The 21041-nt window shown below is 33.5% G+C and overlaps 1 protein-coding gene and 1 long non-coding RNA gene across 8 annotated transcripts; one reads left to right on the top strand and one right to left on the bottom strand.

The window, feature by feature from the left end:
- Nucleotides 1-843: 843 nt before the first annotated feature.
- Nucleotides 844-20353, top strand: LOC105328408 (uncharacterized). 7 transcript variants are annotated; one of them, XM_034445034.2, is made up of 25 exons: nt 844-1113; nt 4111-4263; nt 8382-8503; nt 10218-10274; nt 10594-10664; nt 11247-11343; nt 11453-11521; nt 11910-12001; nt 12193-12266; nt 12729-12811; nt 13389-13472; nt 13748-13800; nt 13973-14050; nt 14498-14558; nt 14783-14897; nt 15859-15932; nt 16640-16756; nt 17248-17440; nt 17630-17727; nt 17823-18089; nt 18359-18394; nt 18632-18688; nt 19341-19394; nt 19504-19593; nt 19861-20353. In XM_034445034.2, the coding sequence occupies exons 2-25, from the start codon at nt 4188-4190 to the stop codon at nt 19978-19980; spliced, it is 2238 nt and encodes a 745-aa protein (XP_034300925.2). In that variant the 5' UTR covers nt 844-1113; nt 4111-4187; the 3' UTR covers nt 19981-20353. The 7 variants fall into 7 exon arrangements, with proteins under 7 accessions (XP_034300925.2, XP_065932686.1, XP_011427574.3 ...); XM_066076614.1 differs by lacking the exon at nt 844-1113 and adding an exon at nt 1174-1256; XM_011429272.4 differs by lacking the exons at nt 844-1113; nt 4111-4263 and having other exon boundaries at nt 6849-8503.
- Nucleotides 5470-6741, bottom strand: LOC109618785 (uncharacterized). Its single transcript, XR_002199630.3, has 2 exons — nt 6458-6741; nt 5470-6131 (listed from the first exon to the last, which is right to left on the bottom strand). It is a non-coding gene; the product is annotated as an uncharacterized lncRNA (long non-coding RNA).
- Nucleotides 20354-21041: the final 688 nt, after the last annotated feature.

Here is a 21041-nt window from a genome sequence, read left to right on the forward strand (position 1 = left end):
AGGTCATAACAATTGATTGTTTCGGGAAACATTTATCTGTTTTTGTTGCATAGCGATATTCCCCCTGCATCTCGCCGAAATCCTTGTTAGCGTACGGTTGTTGTGGAGCGCAATAAGAAGTGGACATAAAAATAGCAGAAAACCCCCGATACCAATGAGCAGAAGACGATATCGATACAGACACGGTGTCAAAAAGATATTTATTGTCAGGAGATAAATGAATTTTGTGCAATTTAGGAGATAAGAGTTATACATGATCTTGCATAAAACTTCGCCTGAGATTCTGCAGTCTTTGATTTACTGTTCGACCAACAGGTGTAATTGTAAGTATATATACATATTTATCATTTGTAAATTATTGTCTCAAACATAACATGATTGATATTGTTCGTTAAAAAAAATATTGTTTGGTTGAGATAACCTTTTTTAAAACAGTAATTTCTCAACACAACAATTGAAAAAAAATCTATTCGTTTTAATTTATATAAAAGTAATTCGAGCGAGTAAATTTTCGATTCGTTTTTGGTTATTTCAAGCGACAACCAATTTGTTAAACCAGACACTATAATTGCAGTAAATACCTCAAAGGGTAGATACCTTCTTCTTCTTTATCTACACAAAGATGAAAGATATAAATGAGAATGAATGAACTATCAAGAATTCAATAGACTAGACTTGTGTTTAGGGGTAATCTTTAAAAAAAGTTACGTGAAACTGACTCGGAAGGAATGCCATTCATTGGCTTTTAAAATCACAACACTTTCATGGATGGCAGAAGGTCGTACTAATACCTAACTTCAATAAATTAAAGTCCTTTAAATTGTTGAAAAATATCAACCAATTATTTTATTTAGAAAGACCCGAAAAGATCGGCTAGCTGTAGGTTTGACTGAATTGCAGTGCCCTGGCAACCTCAGACCAAACCGCATTGTCTTACGTGGTACAAATAAAAAATTCACCCCGATTTCGACAGACTTCGGCGAAAAGGTGAAAACTAAGAATTCTTCTGTAACTACATGTTAATTTTCGGACACTGCTCGAGGTTGGACAGGACTTAGCAATTGTGTGGGTTTCTTTTAAAAGTATTTTTTCAAAGGATTTAGCCTTGTCCGAGTAAGTATGCTGGTACATTTGTACTTATTGTGCTCAAACTTTCTTATAACGAAATGCCTGCTATTATAGAAGCTTTAAAACGTGTTTTCAAAGACACAAGGACTTTGTGGAGATACTTATTTATTTTTAGGAGAGATATATTTGTACGTATACTATTTATTGGCTATTATGTATGAAATACAACTAAACTTATTACTGGAGAAATTTGTAGAATGTAAGAGGTAAATTGAATGTGTCAAATGCTGCTTACAATCAAAATAACTTTTAAACAATCTCTCTCTCTCTCTCTCTCTCTCTCTCTCTCTCTCTCTCTCTCTCTCTCTCTCTCTCTCTCTCTCTCTCTCTCTCGGTCTCTCTCTCTCTCCATTATATGCCACCCCTATAGATCTACACACATATTTACTAGTATTATGTCCGTTCGAATTCTGGGTTTGTGAAATACTCAAAGCCATAGAAAAAAGCAATCTGTTCCCGGTCTGTTTTATGGTCATCAAGTATTTATTGACACATAAATGCCCTTCTCCTTGTGTTAACAATGCAACCATAAATTACAACAGTCCTTACTGATTGAAAGCAACTACGCGTACTTTCACTTTTACGCTGAAACCTTTACTCTATTTTAATTAGGTGTGCAGAATCAATATGGTGTATTTATTTAATGAAGTCAAGTGCGCTTAATTATTCAAAATATAAGAAGAGTAAAAAGTGATATTGATCCTCTTACAAAGGTGTAAGAATTTTTAGAATAAGAAAAAAAACCCACATAAGGTGTGTCTTAAAACGCAAGGTACATGTATCGAATTCCTGAATTTTTCAATGGAAGTGGAGAGACTTTAAAACCTCGTGTTTGCATAGAGGATTATATCAAATACTATGAAAATCTTAATGAAAAAGTCGTTTTATCAGAAGGCAAACGAAACAGTGCGTTTTATTCCAATTAAGCCCGAATAATATGGCGAGTTATCTTGACTGCAAAGGATTTTTGCCGTTTTTTTCGACGTCTGGCGTTATATGTGTCTCGATGGCATTTTTCAATTTTAAGCCTAGATTTTATTTTTATTAGCTTATGAGGTCTTGAGCTATCTCAATTTGCTTTTTAAATCTTTGTTTGAACTCCAAATGAATATTGACAAAAATCGGGATAGACCTATGTATAATGTGTTTACCTCAGCACATCTGTTGATAAAATATTGCTTGGACGGGGCAACAAGATAAAGTAAGTTTCAAGGAGTTAAAAATAATTCCTATATAATTTAAGTAAAAATTGTCCGAGTGTCTTTAATGCATTTCATTACTAAAGGTTTATCGAAATTTCACCCCATGATAGAACAGTATTTTTTATTCTTCGGAAAAACACGTTTTTAGCTACGATAACCATTGATCAACCCCATAGGCGCCCCCTCCATCTAATTTTGTAAATGACGAATGATAAGTCCATATCTGTATATATAGACTTGTACCCTCTTGACCATAAAATCAATATTATAGTATAGAGGGTAAACGTATATTTATAGACATTATATTAGACTTATTATTCGTCATTTACAAAATTAGATGGGAAGCGCCTATGGTCAACCAAAAAATATTTCAGATAGATAATGAGAGATTCCAGTTTTATTGACAATATATATTTCCTGCTAAGCTAAAATTCAATGAAGAGAATTGTAAGTTTGCATGTAAAAAGCTTATTAGGCACGTCAAACTGTTCAAATTTTTAAAATTAAATAATCTGTCCAAGTGTAAACTGTAGAATTGCAATAGATAATATCAATATAAAAGTATCCTTTATAAAGTTTAAAACACAAAAAAAACTTACTTTGGCATAAACAAAAAGCTAATCAACAAAGATCCACCTTATCCAAAAAGTATGTATATAGACAATAAAAAATCTTAAATTCAAGTGATGAAATTTAAAAGCCGATCAAAGGTAGATAATTGTACTTATTTTTAATAAATAAATACATGGTTGTATGTTACATATACTTTTATATGCACTAACATAGACCTGGATTTGTTTCAACCAATCCTTTTACTATAATTATAGTATAGACATGGATTTGACTTAACTAATACTTTACTATAATTATAATATAGACCTGGATTTGTCTCAACCAATCCTTTTACTATAATTATAGTATAGACATGGATTTGTCTTCAAGTTAACTAATACTTTTACTATAATTATAGTATAGACTTGGATTTGTCTCAGCTAATACTTTTACTATAATTAAAGTGTAGGCCTGGAATTGTCTTAGCTAATACTTTTACTTTAAATATAGCATGGACCTGGATTTGTCTTAACTAATACTTTTACTAAAATTATAGTATAGGCCTGGATTTGTTTTAAATAATACTTTTACTTTAAATATAGCATAGACCTGGATTTGTCTCAATTAATATTTTTACTATAATTATAGTATAGACTTGGATTTGTCTCAACTCATGACACCCCGTGTGTCATGAAGTGCATCTGAACTGAACTGAACCTTACCTTTGAACATTTTGAAAGTACATTTATGACTAGATTTTCTTTTATGAGGTCTGGTTGTTTAAAAAATTGAATCAACAGTACGTTGATTGTATTTGATTCATTAACCCCCACATTAAAAAAAATATATATCTTAAAAAATGGATTGCAGCCTCCATTCCGAATCAGAACAAGTGCACTGGGGTTTTTTCAAGGTTTGTTGTGTATTCGTATTCAATAAACAAAGGATTGTAAAAGCAATTAAAGGTCATGCAAACATAAACTTGTCTGTGTGGGTATATATGCTCATTTAGTAACTATATCCCTAATAGTCATGTTTCACTGGAAACATTCTCTCGATTCTCAAATTACGCCTGGTAAAATGAGTTCTCACTTCAACACAAAAGTCCATTGTATCTAATGTCCCTGTTGACTCAAGATTATGTCACGTCGTACAAAGATTCCATTTATAGGTTTGAAGAAACAAAAGCTAATAAAAAAATATTCATTTTTTCCTCTATTTTTTCCAGACACAAGATGTTTTTGAGTAGCTCTGTATTTCCCATTTAAAGACTAGAAGTTCTGGAAATAGACACAAAGCGTCAAAATGACCTCGACCACCCCCGCTTTCCGAATGCTTCGGAACATGCAGTACAGACACGAATTTCTGTTCGGACATTCTTGTAAGTATTGTTTTCTTCATTATGTATATGAATGATATTTATAATCGTGTGCAGCACCCAATATGCCAATGTACGAATATTAGGATATTAATTGCAAATAACCGGTGACAGTTAGAAATCAGTTACACATCATAAATCACAACCAGAAGAAAAGGTCCATATATTCTGGTATCAGACCAGAAAACGTCTTGAAAAGAATTTGCTCCTAAACTTTCGACCCTTTAAAGAAACCTGCAGCATAAAAACCCCAACAAACCTACAAAACAGGCTGAGGAGGATTGGAGGACCTCGAACTATTAGTGGATATTTTGTGTAATGTACATATAAAACCCGACATTAATTCCTTTTCCGGAAAACATGCCACTATGCATCCAAATGGTTTTACGATTCGAACTACATGTATAGCGCAGTGCATTATATAGATGGCGGATTGGTTTTCTTCTCAACAATCGGAATATCGCTCGGACTTTTCAGTCAAGTCGAGAGAAAAACAACGTTATTTCGCGAAGTGACGGAAAAGACCGAGCGATGTTCCGACTGTTTTCTCGGAAGGACATAACACGGTGTTCGAATTGGAAACCAGCTAATTGGTGATGATGATTAGTGACCGAATCACAGTATCTCGGGATTAAGATGATTTAAAAATCTGTCATAATGTATAATAATACTAGTATTGACGATTTTAGTACATCAAATCACACCACTGGCATCAATGCAGTCACTGTACCTAAATACTCGTGTATCAGATCTGACATTTTTAAAGTATAATATCGATAAATTGACGGATTTTTTTTTTTGCAAAAGTTTGCAAAACAATATTTTGAAAAAATACTTGCCATGAAACAAGTAAATTTAGTGTACATATATTATCTTTTTTTTTCTCTCGGTATTTTTATTTTTGTTTTTAAAGGAAACTCAAGAAATCCGTTTCTTCCAGTAAACATCCTTTACGATGCATCACTGTCATGTAGATTACCGACATGTCATGAAATACGGACCGCTTACAGCGCCGCATTAACTTTAATTAAAACTTTAATCAAATGTGAATCCTGATTTTCAATTGATCAATTTTAGACAACAATCTGCCTTATCACAGTTCAATAACTGCTTGGTTTTTCTTCGATAGCGGCAATAACCTCAATGACACTTAATAATCACTCTTCATAAAATACTGAGAGATAACAAATGAATAAAAAAACCGAAATATAAAAAATTCCACTTTATTCAATTATTGAACGAATACGTGATAAGTCTGTATAACTCATATGGATCTAGTTTCTCGCAAAACGTAAATATTTTCCTCATTTATACAGAACTACGAATTTGTGCTACGTAGGAATGTAATATAAATATAAGCCTCTATCTTTTTGTCCGTGTTGCTCTGCTTTGAATTTGTATTTCGTTTTATGGATTTTTGAAATGGTTGATCATGACGGTTTGTTATTTTCATTTTTTTTTCTTCAATTGACAAATAGCCATTTTCATATCTAATCAAAAATTAAATCTGTATACATGTAGCAGATATCACAAAATCCCCATAGATCAGTATCCCGTGATTGACAATTAAAAGAGAAAATCATGTTCATTATATTGTACAATCACACAAAAATACAGGAAGCAAAGAGGTTGAAATCTATCAGTTGAAATGAAGTCTATTCCTTCTCTACTTAGACCAAAGATGTAATGTGGAAGAGACCAAGCGAAATGTGGAGACAATTTTCCGCAGTCAAAAAGGTTTAATAAGTATACGAGCAGAGACGACATGGAGAAAATGCCGACAGATGCGTTTGAAGTCCCGTGTTATTGTTCTGAAGGTCTAGAAACGATGACGTCAGATTCATCCCATGTATCGATTGGCAGGAAGTCGTCTGCAAACAGAGAATAGATTAAAAAGAGATTTATAAATAATCTATGAAAATGGGTTGACAGACAACATAAATGCACCAGTTTCTTTGGTTTTATTTTGAATTTGTTTTTAATGTTTTTAGTTTTTGCTGCAAATTACCTTAAATAAAATTATTTTGTAGTATCATTACAATTTTTGAGATTACTGAAGATGGGTCAAGCTATTTCTTCAATGATATTGATGAAATGGTTAAAAGGAACGTCTGGCTTTTAAAGCATTTTGAAACATATATATGCGCTCCTACATCAAAACAGAATGGCAGTTATACAATGAAGCAAAAACTCATACTGCAGTAGGGTGATGAAAATCAAAATCCATTGGTCGGTTATTACGAACAATTTTTCAACGTTCCAAAGTTCTTGTACATTCCTGGCCCGATAAACGTTTTATCCATAATGATTGGTTAATGGAAATATGATTCCGGACACTCAATTTAGTTTTCCTTTTACGGAAAGTGGTTCGTGTGATCCTTTTCATAAATCTCTTTCCGTCTGCGGCTACCCACACTTTATTCATGTTTACTTACCTCTTAACAATAACAGCTATGTTGATAAGTTTTGCCAGCGCCCATGCATTTTACGAGCCACCAAAATCTTTAAACTAAATCGTTTTACAAGGTTTCCTTTTTTTATTATTATATTAAACAAATTACCGAAGAAGCTTTAAAAATCGATGTTTATAGACTTTGAATGCGGGTAGTATGAGATGTCATGGATAGCGGAACGAATTAATTTTTAAATATCTTGGATTTAATCCGTAGTTATGATAGGAATTAATTGTCCCGGCATGTTCTTTCTGGAGAGAGGTTAACGAGGGGAATATGACGTTCGCCGGAGATCAATGTTTATGAATATTTAATATACTCTCTCGGGTGCATCCACATTCTCTAAGTCTATCCTCGGCAGATTTTTCACCCCGGGTAATGAGATCGTGTGTGCGCTCCAAATTGGAACTCTTGTGATAAAATATCGTGGAACGGACTGAGAAACTTATTAAATGGATCGATAGTTTGGCAGATAAGTATTAATAAGCATTTACATAGTTAGAAACCTAATCAGGTCCCTCTTAATGGTTTATAAACACTTCATGTGCAGGAATTTGTATCCAAGATTTAAATTACCATATTTCTCTCCTCGTTCTTTTCTGCTTATTGCTATCGCACTTCGACGGACTGAGTAAATAGCGACTGATTAAAAACATGCAGGCTAAATGAATTAAAACTGGTCACCCCCAAATAATGCCGAGCTGTTCAAATAGAAGTCTGAATCAAGCAAACCCATTCACTAGCGCACGACGGCGCTCGGCTGCTTGTTTATAAGTACCGGAGTTTTGATAATCGATAGGGATAGAAAATTGAAAGGATTTGAGGACTAATCCGGATCACTATGGATTTGAAATGTTTAAATAATATACTTATATAATCCGCGCTTGAGCCATTGAGTTTATCGTCAAGCAGGTGTCAAGGTGGTGTATAGATGTAGGAGGAAAAACGAGTTTCTTGTTTTCATTTCAAAGAGGAGGAGAATTAACGCATTCTAGAACGGATAGTTAAAATATATTACGACAAAGGGGATTTTTTTTCTCATCTACAAAAGAATATTTGGAAATATATATTTATGGAATACCTCTTGTGGATATTTAATTGAATAGGTCTGAATTTAAAAAAAAAAATAATTATTCACAATGAATGTGGGTAAAGCACGCCGTGCGTACCATAGTAATTTGAATCTCCCCAAAGCATTTACTCAGTATGACCTCGTACAGTCAGGGTTTGGAAAGAGTGTTTCGATGGAGGGGTTGAACAGGAACCACACAACTCTAGACTCCGGGAGAAGGAAAAGTAAACTTCTAAAGATACCGAAAGCTGAGAGCAGAGAAGCACTGCCATTGTGTTTACCGAGGCTTGAGCCCGAGGTCGATCTAGATCTGGATGCTGACGCGCGCGATGTTAGCGCCACTACAAGGTTGGCCTCTCAATTGGATTCGAACCCGAGGGGCACCGCTGAACCGGATGTTCGAACGGAACATGAGAGCGACAGTGATGAAAGTGATTATTTAAATAATTATGACGACGATACGGAAACAGCTCACAAGAAATTGGACCAAATCGGAAAATTCGAAATGGAGCATAATTGGTTGCTGCACGAGGGTTTTGAACGTGAAAAGGAAGGTTTTGTAAATAAAAGCAGAAAAATTAATATTCCAATTCCAGATGAGAATCCAGTGACGACAGTCAATAGTAGGATTGATGAAATTAACTCCATGGTGAAACCCAAGGCGGACATTGGGATCCTGATTCAAAACATGAACCCAGAGCAAAAAGAAAAAATTAAGGTACGTGGGTTTTTAAAACCAATAAAGAAGGGAAAATGCATAATATATACTTGACTGGAAATTAGACCTTATACAGAATTGTGCACCGTATGTAGATTCTAGAGTTTATCGTATTTGATTAAGAATTGCTTTTGCATAATATTTTGGGGTTTTATCTTTTGCATGGTGTCTTGTTTAAGGAAAAATAAAAGAGTTATTTTTTACACTACCAATCCTATTGTGCAGAGAAGATGGAGTTCTGTGGTTTTTGCGATAATGTTCGAAAAGAGCGAAATATTTGCTGAGTCTATACCATTAATCACACCTTGATCAATATCTGGTACCATTTCAGAGACTTCAGGCACTAGCAACACTATAAAAGTAAATGTTTCGGGCAGATTGTGTTGGCAAAGGTTCCGTTTTGATTCGCCTATATTTGATTTTTGATTAATTTTTCAGTTGCAATCCCCTACTCAAGGCGAAATCAATTACTGTATTGTGTTCGGTCATTGGGGAAAATGAGATGAAAGTAAACAGAGGGCCGATTTCGAGAATAGGGGGAAAATTGCATCGAGAGAAGAGAGAGCCTTGTCAAAGAAACTCTCTACTTTCTAATTTGAATATATGCATTCGTCTCCAATGACAGTATTTTGAGTCAACTGCTTTTAAAAAAAAACGCCGCCGGAAATTTAAATATTCCTAATAGGCTCTGATAGAGAGAGCAAGAGAAAAAAACCGTTTTAGAAAATTCCGACAATTACTCGGGCTCATTATTCCGGGTAATTGTTCGGTATATAAAGCCTCGGTTCTCGCAGACATGCTATAGCAGACAGTGCTGTTTGTACATTCATCGGAACCCTATAAAAATTCTGGTTTGAACAATCCTTTTCAAAGGCACGTTCAACACCCATTATAAATAAAAAATCTAATAAGAAAAATGCACATAACTATTGACAGTTCAGGGCTTTTAATTATGTTCTGTATTTGCATTTTGCGTTTGGATCGATCGAATTTAAATGTTTACCACGGGACAATTAAGTGGGAGGCGTATGTTAAATTTTAATCTTCTCACAATGACGTAATTTTGTTCTTTAAGGGGGAGTCAAACAAACATATATCGTAAAGAATAATATATGTTCTTTTGAGAATTTAAATACTTGCATTAAAAATTGTTATTTCTTGTTATTTTAATAGAATGCGTAATTTTGTAATGGTTTTTTTAAAAACCTTTTTGAACAAGGAAGATGGATGGAATCTTTATAGCATGTACATGAAGTTGACTCAAGATTCATAAGTGTGTTTGTTTAAGAAAACCTAAATCTTATATGGGTCATAAAGTAATCGACGACGAAGATACTAAATCATTGTAACGATATCAAATGTTTGATCACTTAACCGTTCAAAATACCATAATGCCATGGAGAAAAAAATGTCAATGAATATTTGATAAACTGTGGCTTCATTTGAACCAGAGCAAGATATAATTGATAGTGTATACTCGAACCGCTCTGGCGAAACTGTTAAATGTGAAAAGAAACTAAAAGATAGGGGGAAAACAAGAATAATCATTATGGTTAATTTAATAGCTTTTCATTTTGTCTACACCTCTTTACTGTGGTTTCTTTGATCAAGCTTTGAATCCAATTAACCAAGCTTCCGAAGGCTGTTCCAGAAAGTTTTCATCTTCTGACTCGGAAGCCTTACTCTACATAGATTTTATTTTCTACATTCACAGAAAATAGCAGAAACTGATATTGACGACATAAAGAAACGATTTAGAAAGAGTTGGAAGGTAAATCCGATTCAGTTGTTTACATAACTGTTGATTTTATCTGAGTACTTGTCCTTACTTATTTTGTACACATATCAGGAGTACTTTAAAAGTACCGATTATGGAAACCTTGAATTTATTATCTTTGTTTGAGATAAACGTTTATGTTAATCCCTCATTCAATAAATGTCACCGATTAAGATTTTAATCTGCTTTAATATTCCATGCAATTATGCAATAACATTTTTTTTCACATGACAGAGATTTTAAAATTCATATATTTCACATACTCAATTGCCAAATAAGGTTACATCTTATCAAAACTATGGTTTATGTTTAGAACGAGGACAAACTTCGCCATGCATTGTTGATGGTCAAGATAATGAACAGAGCTCACCTGCCAAGAAGAAAGTAAGTGTCTCCTTGGTTACCTTGAATGCCCCCTACCCCACCCCCTTCAACTCCAGCTTATCCCAACTCCACGAGTTGCCATACTTCTTTCATTCCATTGTTGTCGACAACAGTAAACCATTTCGCAAAATACCTCATTGTATTAATGCAGCCGTGTTCGATATTTTATAGTACTAAAGCTCGATTGTATTAACTTGCTTCTTTCGGGTCATTAGGCGATCTTTAAATCCATTTTATATCCAAACATACGATCTCTGCATGAATCAAAACATCGGATCAAGGGATTTTAAATATGGTTATCAAATTGAAGGTGATAAATTACAAGGCGTATGCATTTACAAAATATGAACCATCAATAATTGTGCGAAAATAGGGCATGTATTAATGTATTCATTGAAAGTCAACCATTAATATTTAAAATTTTAACAACCCCCCCCCCCCCAAATACTGGAACTCTACTGTGTATTTCATGAATGATCTCAAATTTTGTTTTTTAGAATAACAAAAAAATATACATATGGTATCAAAAATATATTTCACACATGCATATGTTGTAAAAGAATCAACTGCTCTAAATCATAGATATTTCAAGGAAGAAAAGCCAGTTGCAGGAATGGCTTTGAGACGTCTGAAGGCACAGGACCAAGCTGAGCAGACGGACGTCCCACTTCGATCCTCTGTATGTACATAATTAATAATTTAATAATGTCTTAAAGTCGAATTGATATTTGATTCTTATTTTTTTCAATTATATTTTTTAAAATTTGATAATTTTCTAATTTTACTAGCTTGCCTTTGATATGGAACTAGCTCTTACAACCCACCCTGCTTATCGAACAGAGGAGGACCTGGCAAAGGTATGATCGCTTCGACAAAACTTAGGTTTCATTTAATTAATTGATACTCATAATTGAGATTAAAATTTATGTTTAAGTAGACCGAATTGAGAAATACATGTAAGGATATGAAAGATTAAAGATTTGAAGCCCTTTCATTCATTCCTAAAAATCGGAATAAAAAATTATTAAATAGATGAGATTGAATAATAAGGACATGAAAGAAAGATCGATATTGATAATATTGATTTACTTAAATGAACCTGACATATCTTTAACACCCCCCCCCCCCCCTCGGCATACAATGTATAGTTCCTTGTCCACGATTTGTAATAATGGTAACTGCTTAACAATTAATAGAAGAATTAAAGCAGGTTTGGATCTTTAGATATATTTTCTTCCTTTTAAGGTGATATGGGTACTGCGAGCAACAAAGGCGTTCAATCATTTATTTCCAGTGGAAAAAGAAAGAGACCTGGCCGAAGTTGTTGGTTATGAAAAGTAATAATAGCATATCATATATATAGTATCTGTTGATGGATTTTAATATAAATTACTGGTACACTAGGCGCAGTTGTCGATTTGAATGAGACGCAATTCGAAAAGTTACACCGAAAAAGGAATTGATATTAACCAATACATGAATTTTATTTTGTAAATTTCATATTTTAATGGAATATTCTTTATTTTAGATATGATCCTAATAGAATAATAGCATACCAAGGGCGAAAGCCTGAGCGGTTTTATTACATCATGACCGGAAAAGGTAAACATTTTGAAATTAATCATATATTCGTAAATTATGAATGTCATATTTCAGAGGTCGGCGTTAAAACTTTATATAGCCGTACTGATTTTATATCTGTATGTAGTGATAAAGAAAATTAATATTTAGCTTTTGGTTTGACAAGTTTCCAAACCATAATATGTATACAATGAATTTATTGCTCTTACAGAATTGTTGAAATACGGTCTTTTAAGTCGGATTTTAAAAATGAGAATAAATGTATTGCATAGCTTAAACTCGAAGTTATAAGCCTGTTATTGTTCGGTCTGAGCAAATAATTTATGTTTGCGTTCGAATCTCTGAGTAGCTAATTTTGAGCTTATTAATTGTGAACAATTTAGAAAAAGAAAATTTAATATACATTTCAAATGCTTGCATTTAAGCTTTAAAATTACGTAACCCTGTGAAGTAAGATATTTGTTGTTTTTTAATGTTTTTCAGTCCGAAAAGTTCGGGAGTACGGATTATCTACAGGAAAAGTAACGCGGACCGAGGGACTAATTAACAAAGGCACCACGACTGACGTAAGTCTGGTGTTTGATCCAGGCTGTGAACGTACTTTTCAAAACGCCCACATGTCTTACTCTCTACGATGTTTTCCGGGGGGGGGTCCGTGCATAACTTTATGATAATTCGAATGCCGAGTTCAGCCAAACTCACTTAGCAGACAATATGACAAAATATACGTTCATAATAATTCCCCACAGCTGGTGGGGAAGTGATAAAGAAAAGACAAACATTTATTATAAAGATCGTTTTTAGTAAGAGTTAAAACGTATTGACAAATGAGCTTTATTCAGGGAAACTATCATGAGTTAAAACATTTCATCATTTACAAGTACGTCACATATAATGGCATGTACTTTATATAGTTGCGCTTTCTTTTATGATATATGTACATGTATATATGTTTTACGTACATGTAGTCAATTTCCGGTTCAGCGCCACCTGTCCATAATCAGTGCCATTGCTTCCTAATTTTTTGGGACCCGGCCAATTTGTAACATTGTTACAATAGTTAAACATTTATAGTTAGACCAATTGAATTGCTTTAAAAAATTCGGTTGTTCTTATTGTGATTTCAATTTGTTTGTGTTTTAGTTAGAGGAGTTAGAAGAGCAGTGGTCGAGAGAGCACCATCTTGTAACCCATGGGAACGTCGAAGTTCTCATTCTCCATAGATCCGTAAGATATATATTAAATATTAAATATCAGATATGCATCATAAAATCATTAAATTTCAACAAAAGATAAATAATACGATTTACTATACACCTTTTACTTTGCATGAATTACAAAAAAAATATGAAAAAATGAATAAGTTTAAGTATCACCAAAATATAAAAAATGAAGAATCCATTTTATCTTCGATTTTTTAATGAAATTTTACATTTTAATTTGGCATTGGGAACCCGGTTCTTAAATCCTATTGAAAGGATATGGTTGTGTAATTTTTGCAGGATTTAATGAGATTACAAAACAAACTGGAAGGTCCTCCCATTGATTACCTTAGGTAAACAACATTTCTGCTCATTAACAAGTAGACATTTCATTGCTATTTCAAATCTCATAAAACATCTGTTAATATGTAATATCTAATTATTTTTTGTTATGAAAATACTGATGACGCCCTTCCCGCCAAGTTTTTCGACGCATGTTTGACCTTGGGTGTATCTTTTTTCCAGGACATTACAGTTATTCTTTGAATTCCCAGTGGAAGTGTTCTTGACCAATACGGACGCAATTGAACTGAAATACTACGGGTACCAAATGAATTTTTTTTTCATCAATACTTTTCATGCATATTAAAATTTTTGAAAAATAAGACAAGCGAATATGTACATTCATGTTATATATAAGGTTAACTTTGCTTTCATTGTTTTAAATATTTCTTTCCGAAGAAATTGCAATTTGTTACTGAAATGCAGAATTATACAGCGTACATGTACCTTGCACATGGGCGTGAAAAGATTTTTTTTTTTTGGGGGGGGGGGGGGTGTTGTTCTTGGTAACCGGGGGGCTCCTTTTGAATACTAAACTTTCCAATTAAGGGTTATTTCATGTCTTGATTGGTATTGCTCTTTCACACAAGTAATATACATAGTCAAACAATCATGAAATACTTTCTTGCACACCTATTTGATGCTCCTCTAACATGCATAGGCCTATTTAATTTAATTTGTTCTATTCTTGGGATTAATTTGTTGCAGACAAGATGCTGTTATATCGGACGATACAAACAGAACCCCGTGGATCCATGTGGTCAAATCGGTAATGAACGACGGGATGAGAGAGAGAGAGAGAGAGAGAGAGAGAGAGAGAGAGAGAGAGAGAGAGAGAGAGAGAGAGAGAGAGAGTTATTTGTTATTTTGAGTTGTGTACAAAGATAAATTCAAAACTATTGAGATTTTTGTATAAAATTTTGTATAATAAACTTATTCAGTATGGTGTACGAATTTTTTTCATGAATTCAGAATACATTAAATACTTTCCAGGGGCGCGTTCGAGTTGTGCGTATGCAAACTGTAGTTGATGTCCAAAATGAAAGTAAATTTGCCTATCAGAAAACCGAGGAACTTGGATTTGGACGGTCTTTTAGCCATGCCGATGGTAATTATTTGTAAATTGTGTAGATACGTTTATAACTATCTAAAAAATATTTGTGCACGTTGTATTTCTTCAATTTTTAAATTCAGTAAATTAACTATGCACTGGAGTTAATGAAAATTTTACTGGTATATAATAGATGAGTACGTCTGTATTGTCTAAATCTTTCTACTTGTAAACATAGCATACGTACAGTGGCGTAGCTAGACCAGAATCGAAGTGCATGCTTAAAATGCCAGTGGGTCCAGGACGAAGCCTGGTGGGGGCCCAGGGGGCGAAGGCCCCGGAAGCTCATGAATTCTGACGATTTTTAACACTAACAATCATCGCAGAAATTGAAAGGAAGGCTCACTATTTAAGCATTTTTAGGCACTTAAAATTGTTTTGGTTATAGTTTAGGCATAAAATCACAAAATTTATTGAAAGCTTATTAAAAGAAGAAAAAACTTTTGACGCTTGTTTTTGACCCACTCAAAGCTTTTATTCTTAAGTTCATTTTCACCTAGTTTATGCTAATGAATATCTCAATAAAGCTGTGATATTATATTGGGGGGGGGGATTTAAAATGATGTGCTTTATTAGGTACATGCATTGTGTACTGTTATTTAACAATTATGATATTGTAAGACCACATTGCGTGTCTATATTTGGCACTTAAGACGTCTTTGTTTAGCATTGATTCCGGATAAAGTAGGACCGGGTGACGGAAACCGTTGAAGAGATAACTAAGTATGGACCTTAATACTTGATTTTTTTTACTTTATTTTTTTACTGAGTTTCTTCCTTTTCCCCCCAAATGATGTGCATGCTCAGGCATATAAGCATACATGGTAGCTACGCCACTGACGTATTTACAAGAAAGTCAAATATAGGTCATAAGAGTGATAATAGGGGCCTTAATTAATCTCTGGATTCCAACAAATCAAATGTTATTTGTATTGGATAATTTTCTTCTTTTTTGTAGCCATGTTAGGATCTCTGTTTTCTCAGCGGAAGGCTAAGGCGGAGCGGGGAGCTGATCAAGTGTCCTTTCCAGAGGTGATAATTTAAATGACGTCTTATATAGTCTAGTTTTCGTCAGAAAAATCATAAATTAATTGATATTTAGTTTTTGGAAACCACTTGTGATCATTATATAATTTTTTTAAAGGTTTAACATTTAACGAAACTTGTTTTCAGTGACGTAAGCTTCATAAGAAAATTACGTATTGTGCCACCTTAATTTAGAAAATTGTTTATTTCCACTCATTGAACCGACAGACAAGAAGTTTAGCCGATTCATATGTTTTGTTTAATAAAGAGCATCATCTTTTTTATACATCATCTTATTAACCATATAATTATTAAGTTCGTCGATCCTTTTTTTGGGGTGAATATTAAAGATGGGAGCGGGCAAACAAACTTATTTGTTATGTTGAATTAGATTCTAATTGTTTGATCTTTTCATCGTCGAAATTATAGAAAATTTCTAAATTACACTGGGGGGGGGGGGGTTCAATTTCATGTAATTTGCTCTGAATATTAATGGTTTTAGTGGGTTGGTTTTTTTTTTTAGGTTTTTCAACCCATGTATAAAATCGTATAAAAAACTGTTATACAAATCTCTACGACAAGTTTTTTTTTTTTTAATCTGAAATTAATGTCTCAAAGTTAAGAAACATGTTGAATTGAAGAACAAGTGATGTAAACCGGAACACGGCAGAATTTTATTTATTCTATTCTAATTTTAACCATTACGCAACCAGATGCCGGATTTCTTACGAAGTCCTTTAGGACACACCCTTGGGATTGACCTTAATTCCCTGTCCAAGTTTAGTGCCCGGTCCACTCAATTTTCCGAGGGAATAGGTCTCCTCTCAAACGTAAGGTCATATTGGGATGACACTAACTCCATTTATTTGCATTTGTTTGACCATAAAAAAATTTAAGTGGATGTTTGCTGTGCTTTCAAAAGTGTGACATGTACACCTATTATCAAACATTCAATGGAGTAAACAATATGCATGGAGTTGACTAACCCATAATTTATGTGGTGTTGATTTTTTTGAATGAATTTTTCATTATGAAATTAATTCATTCTAACATGTTTCTTATTTATCCTCACAAATGAGAGTTGACATGAAACTATATTATGTAGAAATATTAGAATAATATTATCTTATAATTATGTATACACGTATATTTGTAAAGCAGTATGTATTATCTATAATTTTTTTTTACAAAGTTCGATACAGAACAATTAGCAATTAATTAAATTGGGAAACTTTGCAAAACCATGTTTTGTTTTAAGAAGGACTGGTTATAATATATTATGAGATAAAACCTTCAATTTTCGATACTCTGAATTTTGAAGTTGACAAAAAGACATAAAACGGGAGCATCAGCCGACAATAAAGCAGACGACAAGAGCGATAACTCTAAGGACAAAGAAACAAAAGAGAGCAAACCAGAGATAAAAGTGGAGACAATTCAGCCCTTAATGGAAGGGCCTACCAAAGCCAAGAACATCAAAAGGAAAGCAAAACTTATAAAAACTCCCATAATAGGTAAATTTTAAAACTTATTTTGAACATTGCAGGTATTCTACTTAAAATAAATATCCACCCTCCACCTTAATTCTTGAAAAATATAACCAAAATATGAAAAAGTAGAAAAATGATTCGTAGAAATATAGACAAAGTTCTTCGTGTCTATGGAATTATCGTTATCTTACTTATGATTGATTTTTCTTATAGCTGAACCTAAAACAGACGACCCAAAAAGTGGAAGAGGTTCGCGGGCGGACATAGCGCCAGAACATTACGTGATAGAGGAGGAAACTCCAAGAGACATGGTAAATTAACCACAAACTGTCGAGAGTTATTGATCTTGATGTTAAACAACAAACCCTTTAAAATTACTGATCGATTTTTCTTTTTTTCATTCTAGGCCAGCGCTTCCGATCGTTCTTCTTCCAACGGAACTGTATCTTTCCCGCCAATTAATGCTCTACCGTCTGCCAGATCGTGCGGAGAGAAATCAACAGCGAGCGAATTCCGACAACATGGAACGTTCCTCACACGAGAGAAAACGGAAGCAGAAACAGCGGTCTCGGCCAAGATCAGACGACAGAAAAGAAAAGAACATCTGCCTTGTCTTCCCAAGCTGCGTCCGGCAAAACTTCAGCTAGATATCCTCTCTGCTGGCGATATCTTTGTACGTAAAGCATTCTAACAGTTGATTAGCAGATATATAACTGGTATTTAAGATCGTTCATCCCTAATTGTTTGTACCCCCTTCCCCACCATTCAGGATTATGAAGACCCACACAAATAATGGATAAAAAAAGAAACCACGTAACAATCTTTGATGCAGTCCTCAACCATTTTGAGTTTTAATATCTCTTTTCTTCCATGCATTATAGTGACTGCACTTTTTTGAGCGAAAACTAATTCCAAATAACCCCTTGTTCACTTTTTTACCAGTTGCAGCAATTAGACAGCACCAATAACGGATCAAAGGTCAATATTGAATATTGTTGGCGATCAGTCGGTTGCTTGTTGCTTCCTCAGTTGTCTCTTGCAGCTTTTATATTTCCGTGCCAGCAACGTCATTTCCTATTCGTGCGTTGCTCACGTGACACACAATGTTTCTGTTACACACATTTTTGCCTGACTAATATTGTGACACTTTCACAGGACTGTTGAGTGTGTTTGTGATTACTAATGATACTGTGTATATATTCACATGAACTCTAGGGGCTGGATGCAGTGTCCCGAAAATTTAGCAGTATGTACCGTGACCCGTTTGGTGAGGTGAGATAATTCGTACGAATTTTCGTAGACAATCTAATATCTTACCGGATTGCCGATGGGTGTTAAGATGTTTTCTTGTTTGGTTCTAACACTTTCGATTTTACTTAAGAATAAAGATATTAATGTTTTGCAATATTTTGAAAAAAATTTAATTTTTAGATTAAGATAACGAGTGAATACGGATTAAATTTATTAATGTTAATTTCATCAACAAACAACATGTACTAATTAAATTGATTTAATTTATCATATTTCATGAGTTTTAAGAGTTTAGATTTAAAAAGCCAATACTAAAAGACTAACAACATGATACAATGCATTGAACAATACAAGTTGTTGATCAATTTCTTTGCTTGTTTATCTGGGTCTGTAAATTTTAGCACATGTTGGTGTTCTTCTGGTTAGCTCTTCACTAGTAAACACGTTATCTTGTGACTATGGTATCTTTAGAAAACTTTGTACTAAGTGCATGGAGTATTTCAGTTGCTATGTAACAATGATAATTTATGTGTAAAATATGCACATCACAAACTAGCTTAGAATTTGTAAGAGCTTAAATTAAAACAAAATTCAATGTTTGCTTTCATAAAAGTAGTTTACATCACAGAAGAAAGAAATAAATAGTTGAAAACAATTAACCTTTTTTTTTCAGGGTCTGGAACATTTGGATCCGCCTATAGCTTCGGAACCGAAAGGAGTTAGTTTGGTAAATGTTCAGAACCTTTCACGATTTCTAACATTCAAATTCATGTAATTAAATCGAGAAAAAATAAGTTTGAATTTTCTCTCATGCCAGCTTTTTGAAATTCTTGTAGATAAGTGACGGAGCAGAGATAATTCGAATCAGCAAACGATTCTTTCTACAACATGCACAGAACAACACAATGTTACGAGTAGAGACCATGGTTAGTACCGGACAAATGTACCTCAATCTGTCTGTAGGCATGGTATCATGTAGACAATTTAATATATAATTATAGAAATATAGAAATACGCTTCGAAAGAAAGAAATACCATGTCAGCCGCGAAATATTTCTATACGACGAAGAAATGTAAATTGAAACAAATTAAATTTGTCAAATAGAGCAAACTTTTTTATATAATTTTGATGTTTATGAAATATTTCTAATTTCTTCAATTTTTTTTAACACTATTACATGTATTTGTTTCAGCAACGAGAATATATGTCCGTTGAGGAAGCCAGCAAAATCATTTACACCAACGAAACCTGGAACCAATACAAAGACATTCTAATGAAGAGAAAGGTTGATGCACTGTTGAGGAGGGATTAAGTTCCGATTAACCAAAACTTCGTCTTGTCCTTAAAAATGGATTTTGAGCAGATTACATTGTAATAGCTTCCGGTTCTTGTGATAACATATAATCATGACATCTACGTTGGTCTCAAGAGTCTGTTTTGAAGGGCGAAGAGAGAGAAAAAACTGTTTGAATGAGTACATTTTCATGAAAGACTACTTACAAGACTGTGCGTGCAATACAGTACTGACAATTGCTGTAACTTATTATTTATTCCTTCACATGTTGGTGCTTTGAGCAGCAGATACTGTCTGATTTCATAGTGCTAGTCAAACTACTCATCCGCTAAAGTACCACTATGTATGTATGTATGATGCAGCTAATTGTACTTCACAACGAAAAAGAAGGGATGTAGAAAAGAATGGGTTGTATGAACAAAGAAAACACGGATTTTATTGTGCATTTATTGAGTTTCACAACGAAATATGTGATAAAGACTTCATGTATTTTTTCTTTTGGTTACTTTATGATCCAATCGATGTTTTCTTTATAATCAGTATTATTATTATGAATATTAAAAGTTATTTTTAATTTAATATAAATCTTCATTAAATTATTGAATATTGTTGTGTGTATCATTAAATTGTGTTCATTTGCTTGTAATGAGTAAACATTTGCTTTTAATGAGTAAATGTAAATATAAGCTTTAAAATTATTGGTTTCAAAATTCAGATGTAATATTTTACAGTACATTACACCAATACCTTTACCCGAAAACCATCAATAACAAAAAATCAATATCATAAATAACCATTAAACTATCCATTTTATGTTCTGTAGAAATATAGAGTTTTTGGGATTACATGTAGTCATTATTTTGGGGTAATTCATTTGATACACGTCCGGGTCGTAGCATGTATACTTTATACTGAATCTACATGTAGTTCACTCATAGACAATAGAGATTTTTATATCGCCATAAAATGTTCCATTCAGGGTTTCCATTATTGTTCCTCGATGGCGAAGTGAATTATTTTCCTTATCAGAGGTTTTCCGATAACGGAGCCTCGTTTTGCCTATCAATTATTCACTTCCA

Source organism: Magallana gigas, chromosome 2 (assembly GCF_963853765.1).
Source record: "Magallana gigas chromosome 2, xbMagGiga1.1, whole genome shotgun sequence".
Taxonomy (NCBI): Eukaryota; Metazoa; Mollusca; class Bivalvia; order Ostreida; family Ostreidae; genus Magallana; species Magallana gigas.

Coding starts and splice junctions, on each gene's coding strand:
- LOC105328408 (XM_011429272.4), top strand. CDS start 7,853: ATGAATGTGGGTAAAGCACGCCGTGCGTACCATAGTAATTTGAATCTC. Junction 8,504..10,217: donor AGCAAAAAGAAAAAATTAAG/GTACGTGGGTTT, acceptor CTACATTCACAG/AAAATAGCAGAAACTGATAT. Junction 19,395..19,503: donor AACCGAAAGGAGTTAGTTTG/GTAAATGTTCAG, acceptor AAATTCTTGTAG/ATAAGTGACGGAGCAGAGAT.